The sequence below is a fragment of the Peromyscus maniculatus genome, chromosome 8 (assembly GCF_049852395.1).
Source record: "Peromyscus maniculatus bairdii isolate BWxNUB_F1_BW_parent chromosome 8, HU_Pman_BW_mat_3.1, whole genome shotgun sequence".
Taxonomy (NCBI): Eukaryota; Metazoa; Chordata; class Mammalia; order Rodentia; family Cricetidae; genus Peromyscus; species Peromyscus maniculatus.
In genome coordinates this window covers 66,471,695-66,493,255 of record NC_134859.1, presented here as the reverse complement: position 1 = coordinate 66,493,255, position 21,561 = coordinate 66,471,695, and the positions used below count along the sequence as shown (strand labels likewise).

General features: G+C 54.9%; 2 protein-coding genes across 3 annotated transcripts in view; one reads left to right on the top strand and one right to left on the bottom strand.

The window, feature by feature from the left end:
- Nucleotides 1-12,211, top strand: part of Myo1d (myosin ID) — a 316,231-nt gene extending 304,020 nt beyond the window's left edge. For both annotated transcript variants that reach the window (XM_042282484.2, XM_076577607.1), the window contains one exon: nucleotides 10,065-12,211. In XM_042282484.2, coding sequence (XP_042138418.1) covers nucleotides 10,065-10,221 — 157 coding nt within the window. In that variant the 3' untranslated portion in view covers nucleotides 10,222-12,211. The remainder of the gene's footprint in view (nucleotides 1-10,064) is intronic.
- A 975-nt stretch (nucleotides 12,212-13,186) lies between these two features.
- Cdk5r1 (cyclin dependent kinase 5 regulatory subunit 1) lies at nucleotides 13,187-17,406 on the bottom strand. Its single transcript, XM_076577613.1, has 2 exons — nucleotides 17,241-17,406; nucleotides 13,187-17,032 (listed from the first exon to the last, which is right to left on the bottom strand). The coding sequence occupies exon 2, from the start codon at nucleotides 16,882-16,884 to the stop codon at nucleotides 15,961-15,963; it is 924 nt and encodes a 307-aa protein (XP_076433728.1). The 5' UTR covers nucleotides 16,885-17,032; nucleotides 17,241-17,406; the 3' UTR covers nucleotides 13,187-15,960.
- Between the last annotated feature and the right edge of the window lie 4,155 nt (nucleotides 17,407-21,561).

Below are 21,561 nucleotides of genomic sequence, written 5' to 3'. Positions count from 1 at the left end.
AGCTTCTGCTTCCTCCTCTGTGATGGGAAGATAATGGCAGTCCCCATGACAGCTTTGGAAAAATTAAATGAGATGACGCATGTACAGTGCCTAATGCAGCACCTACCGCAGGATAAATCCTTAATAAATGGATGATTTCCAACCCCTGCCCCATCCCAAGACCCCTAACAGTTAGCCCGAGGCACGCAGCCAAGCACCAGTAACCAACAGGCAGCCTGGTGATCACCGGAAATAAAGCCCTTGGTGGCATACACTAAGAAATGTGCAGAAAGCGAGGGCCCACTCATCTCCATTAAACCTCAGGATGTAAGAGCAGCATGTTCATGGGTGTCATGTTCCAAACTCCACCAGTCCTGCTGGATAAAGTGACAGTGGTGGGTATCTGTGAGACCCTTACTCACCCCTGTTGCTGGGGAAATCTACCCACTCACACATTCTCCATCCTCCCAAATGTTTTATCTCCCTTAGGATCTCCTTAGAAACGAGGCATTTCCTGGGCATTAAGGTTTGCAGGGCAGGTAGATACACTGTATAGGAGGGGGGCCCTCTAAGCCTCAGAAGGCATCCTGTGAATAGTGAGTATCCCTTGTGCCTCTCCATACCACATATAAACATCCCCTTGCACAGAGCAAGGGGCCAGAAGCACACATGTACCTCCCCTAGCCACCGCTGGGCCCACATCTGGATCTGATGGCTCCCCCACCACCATCTGCCTGCTCAACAGGGTTTCTCTGTAGCTTTGGAGCCTGTCCTGGAACTAGCTCTATAGACCAGGCTGGCCTTGAACTCACAGAAATCTGACTGTCTCTGCCTCCTGAGTGCTGGGATTAAAGGCATGTGCCACCACCACCCAGCTGTGATTTATATATCTCTTTAAGTAGCTTAAAGTTAAATATTTTAGGTCAACCTGAGAAATATCTTTAAACAGTTTATCTATTTAAACAGTTTATCCATTTTGTATAGTTTATTGCATTTGTATATTCAAGGTTATCTATGAATATTCTATATGGTTGTGCATTCTTTTTTTAAAGTTTCCATTTATTTGTATGTTTACACATGCATGAGCATGTTAAAGAGGTCAGTTCTCTCCTTCCACCATGTAGATTCTGGGAACAGAACTCAGGTTGTCAAGCTTAGCAGCAAACACCTTGTTGGCCCAGTTTTAAACTATTATATATATATATATATATATATACATATATATATACATATATATCATATTAATATATATTACTTAATATATATATTATACTATACATGTGTGTCTTAGGGTTTCTATTGCTGTGAAGAGATACCATGACCATGACAACTCTTATAAAGGAAAGCATTTAATTGGGGCTGGCTTACAGCTTCAGAGGTTCAGTCCATTATTACCATGGCAGGAAGCATGGCAGTGTGCAGGCAGACATGGTGCTGGAGCTGAGAGTCCTACATCTTGATCCAAAGGCAACAGGAAGTGAACTGTGACACTGGGTGTGCCTTGAACATGAGACCTACCTCCACAGTGACATACTTCCTCCAACAAGGCCACACCCACTCTCTTTGGGGGCCATTTTCTTTTAAACCACCACAATATGTTTTTTTGAGATTATAATTAGACTGTTTCTTCCTTCCCTTTCCTCCCTCCAAACCTCTGTTATACCCCTCCATGTTCCTTCAAATTCAAGGCCTCTTTTTTCACTGTTGATATATATAATATATATACTATGTTATATATATTATATATAAACATCTGTTGAGCCTGTATAATGCTGTGTGTCCAGGGCTGACCACTAGGCACTAGACAAAGTTGCTGTGCTCTTCCCTGGAGGCCACCTTTCCCATGCCCAGCTTCCCTCAGCTGCCTGGAGTTCTTTGGGAGAGTTGAGGCCTCGTAGGCTTTCTCCATGCAGTTGACATGGTGTCGTCCTTGTTCTGTTCACGTTTGGGTGGTCTTGTTGGGGAGACTTTGTTTTTCTCATGTTTTTTAGGTTCTTTTGTTCCCTGCACCTTCCCCTGGGGAGGCCAGGTTTTCATCTTTCTCCTTCTTGGAGAGTTACCATTGCGTTACATTCTGTATTTCATTTGCTCTTTTTCTCACCTGTGTTCCTGTGAAGAAAGCCCAGAGTCTACCCTCCTCCTCCCCATCCCCCCAAATAAAAGGCGTTGGATGGAGTGTTCACTGGGACCCCCCACTGCCTTCCATGCTGCTGGCATCCAGGATTTTAGCTCCACATTGTCTTGTTTCAGTGCTGGGGACCAAACCCAGAGCCTGTGGATTCTACTTCCCAGCCCTCAGGCTGTCTTAAGCCACCAGTGACGCACGTTCACTATGGTACTGAGGCTCCCGGGCTCTCTGTAGATCCCTCCAACACTGAGACGCACGCAGCGGGAGCTGGGCTTGCCAGGCCCGTCCTTTACTGGGATGAGCACAGCAGACCCCACCCCCTAGGCCTGTGGCCCCGCTGGAGAGAGAGCTGGGAGGGATGAGGGAATGGAGAGGGAATGGTGGCAGGGAGTGGCAGGGCCCCCTGGGTGACCGGTCCAGACTGCTCACAGCAGGGAGGATGTGTGGAATGTCTGTGAAGCAAGCAGGGTTAGGAACAGAGAAGGCAGAAACCAGTTGGGCAACTAGGGTCACCAGAGGAGGCTGAGACAGCGCAGTCTGGAGAGCTGGCTCTGGTTTGCCTGGGGAGTAGAGGCAAAGAAAGCTGAGCTGACGACTCCCTGCTGCTGGCCTCTATGAGGAGGATGTCTAGGCTGGGCTCTTGACAGGTTTGACAAGGGATGAGGCCCACAGAGTGTGCTCAGTTTGCCCTCATGGGAAGACTCAGTTGCCTGTGGAGTGTTGAGGGGTCTCTCAGAAGTGGCTAAGAATGTGCTGGAACCTCATGCTTGAATGTGGACAATGACTAGGTCATTATCTGTCATTAGAACCACCTGGGGCCGGGCGGTGGTGGCACACGCCTTTAATCCCAGCACTTGGGAGGCAGAGCCAGGCGGATCTCTGTGAGTTCGAGGCCAGCCTGGTCTACCAAGTGAGCTCCAGGAAAGGCGCAAAGCTACACAGAGAAACCCTGTCTCGAAAAACAAAACAAAACAAAACAAAAAAAAAAACAAAAAAACAAAAAAAAAAAAAAAGAACCACCTGGGTGGGTGTTCCCATGAGTGGTAACATGAAGTCTAATGAACGTGCAGCAGTAGAGAAATGAGAAAATGAAGCCAGGGAGACACCTGCAAGAGCCCTGTTTAACCTTGAGACTCAGCCCAGATGCCACCTCCTTGGGGAAATTCACCTCAGCCACCATGACCAGGTGCCTCTTGTGTGTGGCCCGGGCCCCAGCACAGGATGTTAATTTACCACCTCCAGTCAGGTGCAGGAGTTGGCTCTCTAGGACCATTGATGGGCACTCTCTGGACTAGTGATTCTCAACCTGTGGGCTGCAACCCCTGACAAGCCTCTGTCTCCCAGAATCTTTACTTTATGATTCCTAACAGTAGCAAAATGACAGTTATGAAGTAGCAATGAAAATCATTTTATGTCGGGGGTCACCACAACATAAGGAACCGTATTAAAGGGCAGGAAGGAAGGACATGATGAGGCTGGGGTGGGTTCCCCTGCCGAGGTCTAGACACCAGAGCAGCTCAGGCTAGGGCAGAAGCAGACCCTGGGCATGGGTGCAGCCCTAGTGTGCCCAGCTGTTTCGGGACTGCTGTGTGTGTGGTTTTACCTTGTCCCTTACAGCTGCACATACAGGAGGACTCCAGGGACAGGAAGTGCAGCACCCTGTCTCCAGCCTCCACAGGAGGCAGCCTCCTCGGCTCACTTTAGAAGCAGCTGTGGTGCAACCCTGACCAAAACAGAAGTAGCGTTTCCCCAGCAGGGTTTTGAAAGAGCTACCCTCTGAGGCTCCATCAGCAGGGAAACCTGCTTCCTGAAACAAAGCTCACGGGAAAGAGCTACAGACATGCAGTCCTCAGTGTGAGCTAGAGTGTGTACTTAATGCCCGAGTGACGTCCAGTGAGGTACGGCTCTGGGGTGGGGTGCACAGCATGTGAGAATTTTCATCTCTTGGGACCATCTCCCTCTGGTCATGTCTTGTGACCAGATGCCGGAGAATACAGGTTCACGGGGGTACTCCTGTCCCTCCCAAAGTCTAAGGGCAGGCACCCTACCGGACTGCCTTGCAATCTCCTGGGCCACTTTCTTGGGCTGGCTCCAGTCTAGAGACTGCATTTCCCAGTTGGCCAGGGGCCTGGACAAGGAGGGACATTCTTCTGGGCTGATTCAGCTCCTGGACACACGTGGTTGTCCCCTTTGTGCAGGGCCTGTGGGTGCACAGTTAGCCCTGGGACCCTGTTGGCTTGTCACGCTGACCCAGTCTTCCCCCAGCTGCTCTCCTGAGACGCCAGGAGCCGAAGTGAAAAAGGAAAGAAAGTCACTTGATCGGGGCCATTTGCCTGCAGTGATGGCTGAGAACAGATGACATGACATCAAAGTCCCCAAATACCACAATTTGCTGAGGCACTAAATCCTGTAACAGAAGCTGGGCTGGAAAGGCCCCTCCCCCACAGCCAGCCTCCCCCAGCAGCTGTCATTCGGCTTGGCACACCATCAGAGGGAGATACCCTGTCTTCCTGTCCATTCTCTGTTCGAATGAGGAAAGAACTCCGATTCTGTAAAGACCCCAGTGTGTGCTGGGGTCAGGCCAGAGCCAAGGCACTGCCCCCATGGCAGCACACTCTCCTACTCAGCAGCTCCAGGGCTACACGAGGCCTCTTGCTGGTTTGGTTATTTTGAGGCACTCTCACTCTGTAACCCAAACTAGCTCACACCCAAACTAGTCCTCCTGCCTCGGCCTCCTGAATGCTGTGATTAAAGGTGTGGGCCACGGTGGCCAGTCTTCCTGTGCTTCAGCCATCTGGTTGAACTTAAGAAGAACTTCCTCTAAAGCTGGGCGGCGGTGGCGCACGCCTTTAGTCTCAGCACTCGGGAGGCAGAGGCAGGTGGATCTCCGTGAGTTCAAGGCCAGCCTGGGCTATAAGTGTGAGATCCAGGACAGCCAGGGATATACAGAGAAACCCTGTCTCTAAATACATAAATAAATAAATAAATAAATAAATAAATAAATAAATAAATAAATAAATAAATAAATAAATAAATAAATGAATGAATAAATAAATAAATAAGTAACCTTAAACCCACGTTTTCTCCTTTTTGCCCTCTAAACCCTATTGTAGAAAAGCTCCCACATTGAACGGCATATCCACTGCAGACACAGTGTCACACAGCCAGTACCTCTGTCCACTGATGGAACACTTCTCCTACCCCAAAAGCAAACCTCCTAAGCAGCCCTGCCACCCCTGCCCCTCCCTGAAGCCCCTTGCAGTAGCTAAGCCACCCTGTCTCTGTTGATGTATCTAGTGGGGTATTTCCTACGATGGGGTCTTACAGTGTGTGGCCTGTTGTCGCCGGCTTCTTTCAAAGTTCATTATTGTATTGATACTTTACTCCTGTTATTGCTGAATAATATTCCACTGAACAGAAGTATCCCAGTGAATGGATATACCACACTTGGTTGATCCGTTCAACCACTGATGGACCGCCTTTTGTAAATATTTCTGCGGTGATAATTGGGTACAAAGGTGTTGTCTGAACAGCCATTCTCATATCTCTTTGGCACATGCCTGGGAGGGAATTGCTAGTCCATGTGATGGTTGTTTGGTAGACTGAGGCACTGTGAAGCTGGAGCCGGACTCTCCTTTGCACATGCAATGTCTGGGTGGCAGCAGAACCCTCCAGAGCTGCTTCTCTCTGCCCCATCGTTCTGTTATGAACTCAACTCCCCCCTCTTCCGAACTCTACAGCAGCCTCACAAAGATGGCTGGGCACCAGGTCATTCAGGGCTATGCAAAGGAAAAGAGCAGGAGCCTGGGGACATCCCATTTACCACAGTGACCACACCAAGTACTTCTTTTCTGAGGAGCTGCCTGCCTCCTGGGACTCTCCCATTCCACAGGCCATCTGGCCATCTTGCGTGCAGAATGAGCTTCTTGAGTGGGTGTTTGGGGCCTAGGAGGACCATGACCAGTTGAGCACACTGCTCCCTCCCGCACCCCACTGTGAGGCTAGAGTAACCATGAACAAAGTGTGTGTGTGGGGGGGGCTGTCTGCAGTGCACTGAGGCCCAGAACCAATGGCCTGGCTAGAATTGCCCATCAGTAAATGAGCCCTCCTGGGCCTCCAGGCACAGTGTTCCAGCCCCTCTGAGGCCCCTCCCCCTCGGGCACCTGTATTCCAAACATGGAGAGTCAAGCCGTGCATATGGCAGAAGGCCCCCCCACACACACGCCTGTCAGGTTGAAACACAAGCTGAGAATGCACAGGATATACAGCGCCAGGCAGGGGCTGTTGAAGACAGGAGCCTGTGGTTTATGAGCTCCATGAACATGTGCAGAGAGCATAAGCCAAGCTTAACAGGGGCTCTCCCGACCCAGCCCCCTGGAGGTCCTCAGCACTCGAGTGAAGGAGCTCACAGCTTTCTACACGGCCTCTGTGCATTGGTCCCCAGCCTGCGAGCAGCCTCCCGGGGTACAGGAAAAGACCCTGTCTCTAAACATACACCAATGTTCCGTATTCCTAGGGCTCAGCACCTTGAGGTAAACACTGGGTAAAAGCTGGAGAGCAGATGGTGGGATGATGGTGATGTTATAACTTTTCACCTGTCCCCACCACAGCATGGGTGAAGAAGAGACTGGCACAGCACCTGATGGCTGTAAAGAGACTCACAGGGGCTCAGGCAAGCCCAAGAGCCCATAGGACCAGACCCCAGGCCCGTAGCCCCAGCCTCGTATCTAAAGATCCCAAGTGGATCAAAAGCGATCTCATGGGCTCAGAACACACTGCCCAGAAATCTAGGATGGAGGGTTGGGTGCAGTGGCTCATGTCTGTAACCCCCGCTTCAGGACACTGAGGCAGGAGGATTGATCATGAGTTCAAGGCCAGCCTGACCTATGTATAGAGAGATCTCGTCTCAAAAGAAAAAAGGGGGAGAAGAAGAGAGAGACAAGGGAGGATGTGGAGGCCTGGCGTGCACTCTTTCCTGGTTCGTCCTAATTGATTCTCGCTCCATGGAGGGTGGTGCTGGGAATTGGGAGTTTGATGTTTGACACAGGATCTGTGTGGTTGGGGGTAGGGGTGGCAGGCCCAGAAACACGGCTTCTCGTGTCTGTACTTGAGCTCTTCTCTGACTACGCCCCATGTCACCAGAGGATCCCATGGCCACTCCAGCAAGCTCCCTGGGGCAGGCTGAGGGTCAGCTCTGGCCGTGGAGGGAGAGAATGACCAGCCACTTTCCTGGGTCGGGGGAGAGCTCCTCCTTGGGAGGTGGGGAGCCACCCCAGGCTGGCACAGAGATGGCAGCATGCAGAAGAATCCAGTTCCGGGCTCCTGCCTTCCTCCTCACAGACGACCTTCCTCCAGCAGCACCTGGGAGGGAGGGATGCCAACCTCAATGGCCCCTGCGTGGGCCTCCCAGGAGTGGTTCTGCTCAGCTCTCTGCTGGGAAGTCCCTGAGAAAGAGAACTGCCGCCCCTCGGTCTGTGTCCTGTCTCAGCCAGTTTTACTCTCCACTGCCTGTGGACTGACTGAGTGACTGGGACAAAAAACGGGGGAGGGAGGGAGGGAGGGAGGCAGGGGAGTCTGTGGCGTCCTAACCTCTGCTCTCAAGATGGTCCTAACGCTCCCTCCCGGGATGCTCTCCCCACCTCTCGATGTCCCCACCAAATCTAGAGCTGCCCTCAAACACCCAGAAGAAGAGGAGGAGGGAGACCATGGCCACCCTGCTGATGGCACTGGCCAAGGGACCAGGCTGAGGAAAGGTCATATCAGGAGGGCCGCTGCAGCGGCAGGAGCATGGCCAACATGCTGGGGATTCTCGGCATGTTAGTGTCTCAGGCTGACACAGAAGATGGCCCCTCTAGAGCCAGTTCCCAGAGAATCTGAGAGAACCCAGTGTGCACACTGCTTTACTAGCCCCGCCAGGAAGAGGAGGGCAGGGTGGTGGCCCCCAAAGGACTTGAGTAGAGCAGGACCCAAAAGCCCTGGGTTGACAGGAGAAGCGGGGTGGCTGACAGAGCTCGGGAGCCATCTTGTTCAGAGACACCCTCAGAGCTGGCACTTTGCCTGCTGTGGGCCAGTGTGAGGCCGCAGGGGACCCCCACACACCTAGGGCAGCCAACAGCCACGTAGCTAACCTGCAGACCCCCTGACTCCCCAGGGAACGGAAAAGAACCTGAGTCTCTGCCTCTGACGGGATCCGCTATTTTTATGTCCAACTCCGGTTAAAAATATCTGTCTAAGCTCAGGTTCTAGCTGTGGCTGACAAGATATTAAGTATTTGGTACTTAATGCCCATATGTCTCTCCTGCTCCCATTGACTGCCTCCACATCGTGGCTAATGAGGCAGGCAGGAAACAGTGCCTTAACTTCTCCAACTCTGGGGCCTTCTGTAGGAGGTGCCACCAAGTGTCCCTGGACACCATGCCCTGGGGTCAGTGCTGCAGGAAGCACCTATGCCTAGCACATTGATCCCTTGGAGCAGTCGCATGTCATGCAGCCTGGTGAGCCTCTGAGCAGCTGGGTCTTCCGGGCCATCCAGTGTGCCTGGCAAGTACAGGGAAAGCTGTGCAGGCCGGTCTCAACCCTGGCTCCTTCCTACTGCAAGGTGCACATGGCCACCCGGTATTCATCATTCAGGGCTGGGAGGACCTTAACCGGAGGACCAGCTGTGTTCAGAAGATCCAGCCTGTTCACCAGCCTCCTCAGCAACAGCGATGGGATCCCTAGGGAGGCAGAGAAACCAAGTGTTGCTGTCCATCCTAACCGGGAGCGCCTAAGGCAGCAAGTCTTCCTCTGTCCCCTCCCCACTGCAAGAAAAGTGATGCAGCACGAGCTGAGGTGCAGTGTGGGGTTTGCTGGCATGTGTGTACACACGCTGGGTGCCAGCCTACCCACAAGTTTCCCAGCTTTTAAAATAAGCAGCAGCCCAAGAACATTCAGCACGATGCGCTGCTGGAGGCGAGGGCTTCTACTTCCACAGCGTGGAGAGCACAGCAGGTCATTCCCAAAGGGGCCTCCACTCAGTGAGGAAGCCCTGGCTGGGGCTCCCAGGCTGACCTGCTCAGGCCTCCTGGTGGATAGGGAGTAAGATACCATGCACCTGCCTGCTTTGAAGCAGCCGGGCAGTGGGGACCGTCTGCAGGGTTGTCCGGGCTCTGTGGCAAAGCCTGGTTCCCCCAGCTCCAAAGTGGGAGCAGCCTTCACGGGTAGAGTCAGCTCAGCCCTACTTTGATTTGGTTGGTTGGGGTAGCGCCGGAGATTGAACCCAGATCCTCACACGTGCTAGGCAGATGCTCTGCCGCCGATTTAGCCCTATCTCCAGGACTATTTCCAAGGTCTTGTTTCGACACGCGGTGTCAGAAAGTTGCCCAGGCTAGCTGTAAATTCACTTTGTAGCCCAGGTTGGCCTTGAACTTACTGTATTCCTGACTCAACCATCCAAGTCACTGGGATCACAGATCTACTGTACCCCAGGGCTCAGCCTCAGACCCACTTTTGACAGCCAGGCTCCATGACAGGTAGCCAGCTGGATTCAAGGCAGACCGGCATTCCTTGAGGGGCTAGGGGGAATCCTAGTCTCCCTGTTGGCAATCAGAGATAGCTGTCATGAGTCAGAGCCCTGACACCCTTTTTTCTGGAACACCTAAAGCCCAAGTGACTCAACCCAGCCCTGGTGGCGATGGCACAGTCCACATCCGCCTCCCTGGTCTGGCAGCACACAGGGTTCCCTGGATGAGCAGCCCTTACCTGCTGGCCGTAACGCACCCCTTAGGGCCCCTCTCCTCCCACCTCCTCTGAGCCCCTCCCAGCCTCTGTGGGCACCTGGGAAGAAAGCGGGTTGAACCCTGAAACTGCCACCCCACAGGAGCCTGGAAAATGGCAGGGCCCTGGGAGTTGCCAAGGAAACCACACGATTCTGTGTCTGCCCACTCACTGACTGCCTGGCCTATCTTTTCCCTTGCAGTGAGAAGCGCCACCTTCAAGTGAACGTCACCAACCCGGTGCAGTGCAGCCTGCATGGGAAGAAATGCACCGTCTCTGTGGAGACACGGCTTAACCAGCCCCAGCCTGACTTCACCAAGAACCGCTCGGGCTTCATCCTCAGCGTGCCGGGGAACTGACTGCCGCACCCCGGAGGCCTGGCACCAGGCCGGCCGGGCCCCTAGCCTCTCCACCCCACACACGTTCCGCCTCGCTCAGCATCCCAGGAGCCCAGCTAATTGCTGTACGCCCTCTACTCCCACTAGAAATCAGCTTGCAAGGGCCTCCCCTGGGCAGGGCTCCTCTGCCTCCCCTGAAGCCCTGCCCATGAGGTGTCCTGCCTGGCTCTCTGCCCCTGCCTGCCTCTGTTCTCGCAAATTTCCAAAGTCCCTCTGCAGCCTCCTGGGCTGACGGCTAGACCACTTCTCACCTCACAGGCAACCGGGTAGTACCTGGAGTTGGCAAAGGGCCAGTGGCCACTGCAGACCCAGAGAGGGATGGGTGGCCCAGAGCAAAGAACAGTTTCTCCAGCCAAACACACGTTCTCCTAGAGCTTTGTGAGCAGAGGACTAGCCCTGCTCTGTGACCTCCACCTCATGCCTGCCTGCCTTCCCCCACATGATCACAGCCCTTGGGACCTAGCTCAGAGCCCCTGGGCACAAGCCTTACGTGCCCCTAGCAGCCAGCAGCCAAAGGCAGCAGGTGAACAGGTTTGCCTGTGAAGCCCATCCCTCGGCCACGTCCAGCCAGGGGTCTCTCCTCCCAGAGCTGCCCCTGGGAGAACTTTTGCCACCAAGGTCCCAGGCCTAGACTTTCTGACCGCTTCTCCCATAGAGACCCCCCTGCTGCTACTCAAGGACCAGTTATCTTAACCTTCTTTTTGCGGATCGCCAGGCTGCTAATCAGATGTCCCCTCTGCTGTAACCACACTGTCGGGACCTAGTGAGGAGGTGCAAAGAGAGGGCAGGGCTCAGCCCGGCCCTTCCCTAACCGCCCAGCTGTGCCGCCTCCTCACCGGAGAACCGGGACTCTGGAGAGCCAGAGCCCACGGGACGGGACGCAGCCTCCCAGAGCTGTGGGAGGCGGAAGAAAGCGGCAGCACAGAGCGTGGAGTCCTGGCACTGCGGGCCAGGCCAGGGTGCCCACCTATGCCACACCCCCGCCTGCTGGAGCCTGGCCCCTGGGCCCCACTGGAAATCAGGGCTGCCCGTTTGCCAGTGTCTGCCCAGCGAAGAGCATGCCTGTTGCAGAGGCCTTCCTGAGCCCCTGCTCCCTGCCTCGGCTGCCGAGGAAGAGGAGGCCGTGGGCAGGGCAGGCTTGCTAGGAGAGCGTAGCATGAAGGCTGGGGGCAGACGGCCAGCAGGAGAGGCGCGGCTCACAGAGCCAGGCCCACAATTTCTTCCCTTTCCGCCAGACTCTGCCCCCCGATCCTCACCTTGCCACCCTAACCCACCAAGTGCCTGTGTGCCACCTCCTGTGCCTTGCCCAGGGCCCGAGGGAGTCACCTGGCCGCCCGAGGTGGTTCGGGCCACCCGGTCTCCTAACCCCTTTTGCTGAGCTGTGGGCCTTTTACACTGCGGGCAGTTCGTCCGTAGCCGTCCTCGGGAACCTTCTCGTCCTCCCCGCGTGGTCAGCCGCCTGTGCCGCCAGCCAGGCTGCCAATCGCTGGCCGACGCCGACAGAACCATCCGACTGGAACGTCACCTCTCCTGCCCACTTGCTGCCCCTGCGCGTTGCTTTACACTAGATATGCTCGCGTGTGTTCATGCACACCAAAGCAGGTCATGCCAAAAGAGTCGCGGCCGGAGGCTGCGGGTGGGGGCTCCCCTCTCGCCTTCTGATGCAGCCTGGGACCCCCTGACCCAGGCCAGACCCTTCCACTGAGGAACTGCCCTGTCCACAAGCACTTTCTTAGGACCTCAAAGTCAGTGTGCGGCCACTGAAGGGCCTGGAACTTGGGGTGTGAATGAGCACAGTTCGGGGAAGGGACAGGATACAGTGATTGTATGCATTGGAGTGGGGGCCCTCGATTCTATGGTTGGTGCATATATTCCTATTTTCCATTAAATTAACTTTATTTCTAAAGCATATTTTGATTTACCATCAAGAGCAATAAAGCATTAAATCTTATTTTTAAAGGCATTCTGTTTATCATTGAAAAACGGCGAAATTTTATCTTAGTCAACTGCCATCTCAGAAAGCAGAATTAAGCACAGAGTATGTAAAATGGGGATAGTTTGCCCGAGACTTTTGAACAGCGAAGTTAGGAAGTGAGAAACAAGCTGTGTGAAGAGGAGGCAGGAGGCAGCCTTGGAGTTCAGTCCGGGCACACGCTCCCGCCATTCTGCATTTTAGAATCCTAAGGGAGCATGTTTCTGAAACCGATGAATGTCCACACAAAAGATGGTACGGATTCCCGCAGCAGCTGTGGGCCAGCATGACCTCTTCCGAGGCAGCTCCCGGGAGCAGGCCACGGGCAAGGTGGAGGCCCCGGGGCACCCGAGCACCCAAGAGCTCAGCACTGCAGGGGCCTTGCAGTCACTGACGGGCGTAGGGGCTGCAGCCTCCCAGCGATGGGTGCAGGGACAGCAGAGGCCAGGCCCCTGCTGCCCTCTGCCCGGGCCTGACAGGCAGACTGGACACAGAGGCTGAGGTAGCGGCACACCTCTGGAGCTCAGCTGTTGGATCGCCGGGACACCTGCCCACCCCTGCTGGCATCTGGGCAGTGGACACTGAGCAGGCAGGCCCAGGGATGGTAAGCGCGGCAGCCTTGGCGCCAAGACTCAACGTGCAGCCTAAGGCCAGATGCCCAAGTGGCACTGAGGTGGCTAACACTGACCAGGCTGTGCCTAAACCTGACTGGCCCTCTGGGGCTTGAGCTGCCTGTCCCGTGACCCCACAAAGAAAGCCCCTGAGGAGAACCCGCCCAGCCACTAGGCCAAAGCTGGCTCGCCCTGGTGCTGCTTTCTTAACCATGGAAGTCTGCCCCACCTGTTCCCCCCACCGCCCCCCTCCGCCTGCACAAACCTATGCATACACATATCATGCACTAAAGGCACCCCTAACATGCTCCCAACGGCGGGTCACAAAGAGGTGGATGTCATGGATGGTCAGTGCATTTTATTGAATCAGCACAGTACAAAAATAAATAAAAATAAGGGAAGGGGAATTAAATTACAGCCAAACTGAGCTTCGTGACTCTCGTCAGATTATAAACCACACATACTCACAAACACGCTACACATACATACATACGGAATGAGACAAATATAAATTAACAGTATCCACAGTTTGGTCAAAGAATAGCTACAGAAGAAATTTCACTAAAAAAAAAAACATACATCACATGTGTGTAATTAGCAGTATTGGATGTACAGCTATGAAAATTCTGGGGCAGGGGATGGCACGTTTTCTTTTCCTTGCAAGTTTAACACTGCTGGAACAAAACTAAATGCTAACGACCGCATGGAAAGAATATACCAACCCTGCAGGGTTGTGAGGAAAAGAGAAAAATCCAGTCCTGAACTATGCTTCAGTGGCTTGTTCTCAGCACGGCGTGATTCCCACAGCCATCTGTTCTAAGGTTATTTTTCTTAAGACACAAAATGCTCCTGGTTTGCATGCACAGTACCACTGTAAAAACAACGAAGAATAAAAGGGGTTTTTGTAGATTTTTTTTCACATTTTTCTTTTTTTTTCCTTTTCTCTTTTGTGTGTGTGTGTGTGTGTGTGTGTGTTAAAAGTGTCTTCATAGCAGCGTGTCAGATGGGTTCATTGCTCGAACACTCAAGTCTATCAGTTGTTCCTTTACACAGTACTGATGGCCAGAGCAGGGGAGGAGAACACACGGGCTTCACAATGGAACTAGGGAGTCCCTTCCTTAGCCGCCGACCACTCCTGAAATATGCACCTCCTCAAACATTAAAAAAAAAACAAAAAACAAACTTTTTTTTTTTTTAAGTACAAAGAGAAGGAAACAGTCGAGAGCTGGAATCCTGTGACTGCAGCTCCGTGAACAGCTCCAGGCCGGCTTCGGCAGCTGGGCGGGCTACAGACACGCACCCCTTCCTCCTCAGACTGGAGGCGGGAAGCTCCTCTTCCACCACGCCGGGGCCAGCTGCCCCAGGGGTCTCCCCGCACAGGTAGGTCACCGTGGCAGCAGAATCTGAAGACAGGCCGGCCAGAGAGGCTGCAGCTAGGCAGCTCAGCTTCTCGACAGACACCTCGTGAGGGCCCAGGCTCCGCTCTCTAGGAACCTGGCTGAGGGACGGAGGAGAGGCTCGGCGGCGGCGGGTCAGGTCCTCTTCCCCTCCTCTGTGAGTATGTCGGCTGAAAGGCTCTGCTCCAGGCCTCTCCCATCGAGGCCTCAGTTTCACAGCTTTCTCTCCATAGGTGATTTTTCAGTAGTGCTTGAGCAGAAGTGGGCAGCCTCCTAGAACCTAATCCTATGTCAGATAACCTCTGCTTTCCCTAGTGTAGCCCCCAATCCCAGAGCTCCCTGGGGAGCAGGACAGGAAGAGGAAATCCTCGGTAGCATCTTCACATTGCTCTTTGTTCCCCAAAGCTGGCGTGAGGGCCAGGCAGGAAGACTCACTGCTTTCTCTTGGACCACTTCCAAACCCCAAGCCACCAGTTTGGGAAAATTAGAAAGAAAAACCAGTAAAGTCCACAGAGTGCATTTTGCAGCCACCAGGGATAGGTGGGCACCACACCCAGCAGCTGCAAGTGTTCAGCTGGACAGTCACCAAGCTTCCAAAGCCATCAGGAAGTCACACTCGAACCTTGCCATTGTCTCTAAGATGCAGCCGTCTTGCTAGGCTGCACAGGGCCAAGCTTCATCTCTGGGAGAAACCGAACTGCTCGGAAACAGCTTTAAACTAATGGGGTATGGGTGGGAGACGCCATGACCACGACAACCCTGTCAACTGATCTCACCTTCCCCCCGGCTCTGTAGGACAAATACGTCCACCAGCAAGAGGCCTTAGCACTTCAGTGAGCACCCACCTGATCTCAGGCATGGACACCCACCTGCCCAGCACTGCTCACAGGGACCTGCCACTGTCCTGGCTTTTTTTTTTTTGCACAGAGTGACTGAGCTGCGTTGTTCAAATGAAAAACTCACTCGGGAAAGGAGCTACCTCTAGCTTCTCCTCACCCCCTTCGCTGGGACCCAAAATGAGAGAGGAATCTAATAACGAACCACCTCGTTAACCAACACTAACGTGGGAGCCGGGAGCAGAGACAAAAGGGCAGGGCGGGGAAGCTCCATCCTGCCAGTGAGAAAAGCCCTTAGCCCAAAAGCCAAGCAGCAACACAGGGCGGGCCGGCCTGCACGGTCAACAGTCGTCACCCACAATCTTTGCACCAGACCCATTTCCAGGCTCCTGCGCTGAGGCCCCAGGGCAGTGGAGAGCTTGCCTCGCTGAGAACCTCCTGGAGCCTGAGTCAGGGCAGCTGGCTCCAGGAGCCTTTGGGAGAAACAGTCGCCAGAAAAAGAGGGTCAGCTCCTCCTGGGCCACAGCCACCAACCAGCCCCGCTGTGGCTCCCGTCACGGCACAGTGGGAAGCCTCATCTACTCTGAACCCAGCATGGGTACAGGTGACCCGGGCACGTCAGTCCCTCGAGCCCCCGAAAGTGAGCGGGCAGCAGCCTGAGTGGCTCTGAATGCATCTTCTGGGTTTGCACAAGGTTCATGAGTTCGAAAGTCCCCAGAGTTCTTGAAAGGGCCGGGGGAAAAAAAAAAAACCCAAGGAGAGAACATGGGAAGAGGCCCTTGGTGGCTTTGCTAGACACATACTGTACACAAAACTTGATTCGTTTAGTAATAAATTTTTAAAAACGAATGGAATCCTTGAGCCGGGAAGCCGGCGGCAGGGGCTCACCGATCGAGCCCCAAGAGGAGTCGCTTCTTGTCCTCCTGGCCACTCTCATTCTTCAAGTCGGAGAACACCTGTGTGAAGTAGTGGGGGTCAGCATTGATCTGCAGCATCTTGGAGCTCATGAGGTTGATGACGGAGAGGCAGCGGTCCCAAAAGGCTTCCTTGCAGCTCTCCACGAGGAAGGGCTTGAGCGGGTAGGAGATCTCATTGCCCATGTAGGAGTAGGAGAGGTACAGGCAGGTCAGCAGGACGGCCTGGAGCTCGTGGTCGGAGCCCACCTCCGAGGAGATAACATCCCTGCAGAGCATGTAGAGGAAGACCACGTTGGCCGGTGTGATGAAGCCCTGGTCCTGCCAGCCCTGGAGAAGCAGCGAGCGGTCCACGCTGCGCAGCCAGAGCACGGGGTCCGTGGGGGACAAGTGCTTCAGGCGGTAGCACCGGCGGCAGAGAAACTCGCCCAGGCAGCGGAGCAGCTCACTGGTGGACGCCTGGACGATGACCCGTTTGGGTGTCCCTGCAGAGGTGATGGCAGGGTGCGGGGCCTTCTTGACGGAAGAGGAGACCCCGGTCTGGGAGCCGGAGAGCTGGCTGGCCGGGGGTGCGGGCGGCTGGGCCGGCGGGGGCTGGGCGAACGTGGACAGGTTGGCGCACGACAGCGACTTCTTCAGGTTCTCATTGTTGAGGTGCGCGATGTTGCTCTGGTAGCTGCTGTTGGGCTGCGCCTTCTTGGAGTTCTTCTTCTTGGCCGACACTGCCACGATCCTCTTCCAGGGCAGCACCGAGATGATGGAGTGCCGCTTCAGGTTCTTGTCCTTGGCGTTCTTGCTGTTCTGCACGGCCGTGTAGTGGCCCACCGTGGCCGCGCCATCCTCAAACAGCGTGGCCTTCCGATAGCTGGGGGACAGGGACAGCACTGTGCCCATGGTGCCACTGCGCGCCCGGCGGGGGCCGGCGCCCCTGCGCGCCCAGCCTGCCGGCCTGAGGGAAGGGACGGCTTAACCGAGCCTGAAGCGGCCGCAGGGAGAAAGGAGGCGCTCCCGGGACGCGCGCGACGCGTGTAGCCCTGCGGATCTGCGTGGAAAACAAGATGGTTCTCAGCCCCGGGCGGGGCTCCGCGCCGCGCCCCTCCGCCCGCACCTCCGAGGCCCGAACCCCCGGGCCGCGGACCCACCGAGCCCCAGCCCGCGCTTCCACTGCGGCACCGGCCGAGCGCCGCAGCGGCCGCCGCCGCAGGACCCGGACCCGGCCGCGCGCACGGCCCCGCTCCGCGCAGGCTTACCCGCAGGCAAGGCTCCCGCCGCAGGGGCAGCGCTGCGTCCCAGGCCCTCCGCAATGCGTGCCGCGGCCCCGGGGCTCGGCGCGGCTCGGCGCGGTGGCGGCGGCGGCGGTGGCGGCTCGCAGCTTCTGTCCAAGGTTCTGCAGACGCCGCGGCCCCGCCCCCGCCCGGCCCCCGCCGCGCGCGCCCGCCCCGCCCCGCCCCGGCGCGCGCCTCGCAGGCCGGCTGCCTCTCCCGGGTCGCGCGCGCCTCCCGCACGCCCGCTCGGTCTCGCCGCCGGGTCGCGGCCACTCGCGTCGTCGGCTCGAGCGGCGCACGGTGGCGCCTCTAGTGGGCGCGCCCCATGCGGGCGGCGGGAGCGCGCGGCGCCGGGTCCCCGCCTCGAAGCCGCCCGCGCCGCACGGCGCAGCCGGGCTTCGTGAGTCCCGGCGCCGCGCAGCGGAGCTCGCCGGGCGGGCGGGCGGGCGGACGGGAGGGCGGGCGGGGCGAAGGGCGGACCCCGCCCAGACACGTGCTGCCTTTGTTCCCGCCGCGGCCCCCGCCGCTGAGGCCGCGGGCCGTGTGAAGAGTGGCCCCGGTGCCAGGTAAGGGACAGCCGCATCCCGTAAAAGCCCGTCGTCCCCTAGGACTCGGAGAGCCGGGCCAGCGGGGCGAGGACGGCCCACAGATCCTATCACCGGTTGTGTCAAAGCCGAAGCAGCTGCGCCTTCAGGCCAGCCTCTGGTTTGCCCGTTTTGAGATTGGGGGACAGTGAAATTGCAGAATATTCTGGTTCTGACCACGGACGCATAGCTCCCAAGCACCCCTCCATACCCTTCACAAAGGCGACTGCCGGTTTACCAGTCACTCATTTTGGACTGATTCTGGAGACTCCAACTGGCAAACAAGCCGCAAACCGACGACCCTTAACTCCCGTCCCTGGACCTAGAGAATCCTTGACAAGACACCTGCGCCAGCTGAGCCAACTACCCCAAAAAAGGAATCTTGTTGAGTCATTAGGCGCAGTACTGCCAGGTTAGAAAGTGCCATTTTCTTTGTGTACCCAGAGATTTCTCTGCCAACAGGAGTGGAAAGGTTTAGGGACCTTAGTGACCAGAACAGAAAATGCACTGTGGTGTACAAAAAAAAAAAAAAAATTCCAGGATCTCATCAAACACCCAGGAAAGATAGCTTAGCTGTGTGCCCTTCCTCACAACGTTCCTCATAGAACATAGTCGTGGCCCGTTTTCTATTGCCGGACCACAACAGCTAACACTGGGTAATCTATAAAGTAATGAAGTGTCGGCTCAGTTCTGGAGGCTGGTCCACATGCCTCGGTGAGAGCTTCAAGGCTTCATTCAGCTCAGTACACAAGTACTTGTGGGATCGAGGGCCGGGGCCACACTGGCTTTCTAACAGCTCACACTAGCAGGAGCTCCCTTAACCCGTTCATGCATCCAGCGACTGTATGACTTAAGACCTTTCCTAGCTAGCAACTTGCAATCTCCCTGCTTCAGGCTTCACTGCTGGAATTGAGGCTCGAGCCACACTAGCTCCACAGAATGCCCCTGCAAGACCCGGCTCAACCCTGACACTGAGATCAAGCCTCATGGCTCAGACTGTCAGCAACCCTAGCTGCTCTTGATGACAAAGAGCTGCCCCGGCTCTTCCTTTTCACAGTGGGCTCTATGTCATCTGCCCAGGGTCTTTCAGCCCCGCTGGCCCAATCAATGCCTCTTCCTGGGAAGGTGACGATGAAAGCCAGCCTGTTCCTCCAGCTTCTCAGCTGGCTTCATGTTTATGTTCTTTCAAATTATAGGATTGAGCAGAAGTTGAATGTGTTCTGCTTCCCTAAATATACACAGATCTCTGAAGACTGCAATCCACCTATTAGAAAAACCTGGGCCTGCTGTTGCCTGCAACTGAATCCCAGCTCTTTTACAGTTGATCCTAGAGTTCATGGCCCTTTTCCAGCATGGTTGGATGAATGTTCTCTCCTATCTTCTGTCCAGCCAGCCCTTCCCCGTTACTTTCAAAACCCTCTCTGTGAGCTACTCCAGCCTCCTCACATTGCCGGGGCAAGGTCATGTTTGTAGCACGAGTAGGAGGTCCTACCAACCTACATGCTGAGGGAAGAAGTTGCCGGAAACCCTACCCACCCGGGTCATACCTGATAAGCTTGCTTCAGAGTTTATCAGTCAGGGTTCTGTAGAGCAACAGAACTCTCAACAATGGTCAGCTATTGGACAGAAAGTCCAAGAATCCAATAGTTGCTCAGTTCGAAAGGCTGGATGTCTCAGCTGGTCTTCAGCAGACGCTGGAATCCTGAAGGAGGCTCTAATGCCAGCCAAGACATATAGACTTGCTAGCAAGGACAGAGCAAGCAGGCAAAAGCAAAAGCTTCCTTCTTCCATGTCCCTATATAGGCTTCCAGCAGGTGTGGCCCAGATTAAAGGTCTGTCTTCTCACCTCAAGATTAAATTAATCCAGATTTAAAATGGATCTTCCGCCGGGGCAGTGGTGGCACATTTAATTCCAGCACTCAGAAGGCAGAGGCAGGCGGATCTCTGTGAGTTCCAGGCCAGCCTGGGCTACCAAGTGAGTTCCAGAAAAGGCACTAAAGCTACACAGAGAAACCCTGTCTTGAAAAAGAAAAAAGAAAAAAAAAATGGATCTTCCTACTTCAAATTAAGCAAAAAATCCCCCACTAGCGTGCCCTCCAGTTTTGGATTTTAGTTAAACTCATGTGTAGTCAACCATGAGTAGCCATCACACACCACAGTTCCCCTGCCCACTCAAGCCCACCTCTGCCTCCCGACACCCAGCTCCCTCCCTCACTGTTCCAACAGGGAAGCAAAGGAGAAAGGCAATCTAATCTGCCCGACATGTAGAATCAAGAGCCCAGGAGGCAGAGCCAGGCGAACCGTGCAGGAAGGTTTTCTTCCCAGTGTCGAGTTCTCACTCTCAGCCGGCCCCTTTCCCCAAACCCTATCTCACTGTCCTGCGAGGCGGGATGCCCATGCATTAACACAGCAGAGAGCTGCTGTACACATACCACTTCCCGTGTGGGCCCCAGGACCAAGGGTACAGAGAGGGTTCCACCCACGAGCTTTGGAACCCTAGTTCTTGAGAAGACTGCCTTTGAGGGCACAGAGCAGCATCTAGTGGCTCTTCTGAGCAGCACAGATTATGTAACCAGCACACGGCAGGGAACCGGAGCAGCCCTCTTTGCCCTCTTGGCTGGTACTCTCAAGAGCAGTCTCATTAATGCCCAACAAAGCCCCAATACCTTTTAGGCTAATGCCTAAATGGGGACCCTCCGCTAGACTGCCCAGAACCAGGCCAACCTATGGTCAGACCCTGAGGGTGGGGAGGAAGCTAAGCCAGCTGTGTAGACCTGGGAGGGAAACGGTGGCACAACCTGACGGTCCAGCGCAGCACAATCCAACAGAGGTTATTCAGAGCCATACTGACCAGCCGCATGGGTAATGTGCTATTTTCTAATAATTACATTAAAAAAGTAAAGAGCAAGTGAATTTTAATATATTTTATTAATCCAAGATGCCCCGAATATTCCGATGCATATATAAAAATTAGTAAGCTGCTTAACATTTCTTTCACACTAAGCCTTTAAAGGATGGTTTGTGGTTACCGTCTGAACTAGCCTCACTTCAGGGCCTGACAGAACATGCCTAGCAGCTCTGCCAGAGAGGGCAGCTCTGGAATCATCACACTGAGGGCTCCTGTCCTGAGCTGCATGGGCTTTTCCCAGGTCTGAGAAACACGCCCCACCCTGCTCCAGCTCCACATCCCTATGGAGACTTTTAAAGTCCTTTCTAGAAACAAAACTTTCTAAAAGTAAAGTTATACAGAGGAACACAGCTACAGCTGAAAACTACTAGACTGGAGAGGGGCTGGGCAGTGCCCCGAGGCCGGAGCCCCTCACAAGACCCACTCGTGGGGTCTGGGGCAGCATGAAACAGCTGCTATTGGACATTCCGCAGCACTACTGTACAGAAGGCTGGCCATCGGGACGCTGGCCCTATAGTCTCCATCAGACCCTAGCACCCTAGCACCTCCCAGACAAAGAGATAAGCAGACAGGCTTGGAAGACATGAAGCCCACGTGTCTTCACTGGCCCTCCTGCCCCAACAGACACCTGAGCTCCATTTCTGACTTCACCCCTGACAGGTCAACTTTCCTGCCAAAGGTCTCCAGATACGGACTCCCAGCATGGCTACAAGACTCTCATTAAGTAATGAATAGAGCTCTGACCAAGCCAGAAGGGGCCACATAGAACGCTTGAACTTGCTTGGAAACCCTCCAGCACTCAAGAAAAGACGCC

Coding starts and splice junctions, on each gene's coding strand:
- Cdk5r1 (XM_076577613.1), bottom strand. CDS start 16,884: ATGGGCACAGTGCTGTCCCTGTCCCCCAGCTATCGGAAGGCCACGCTG.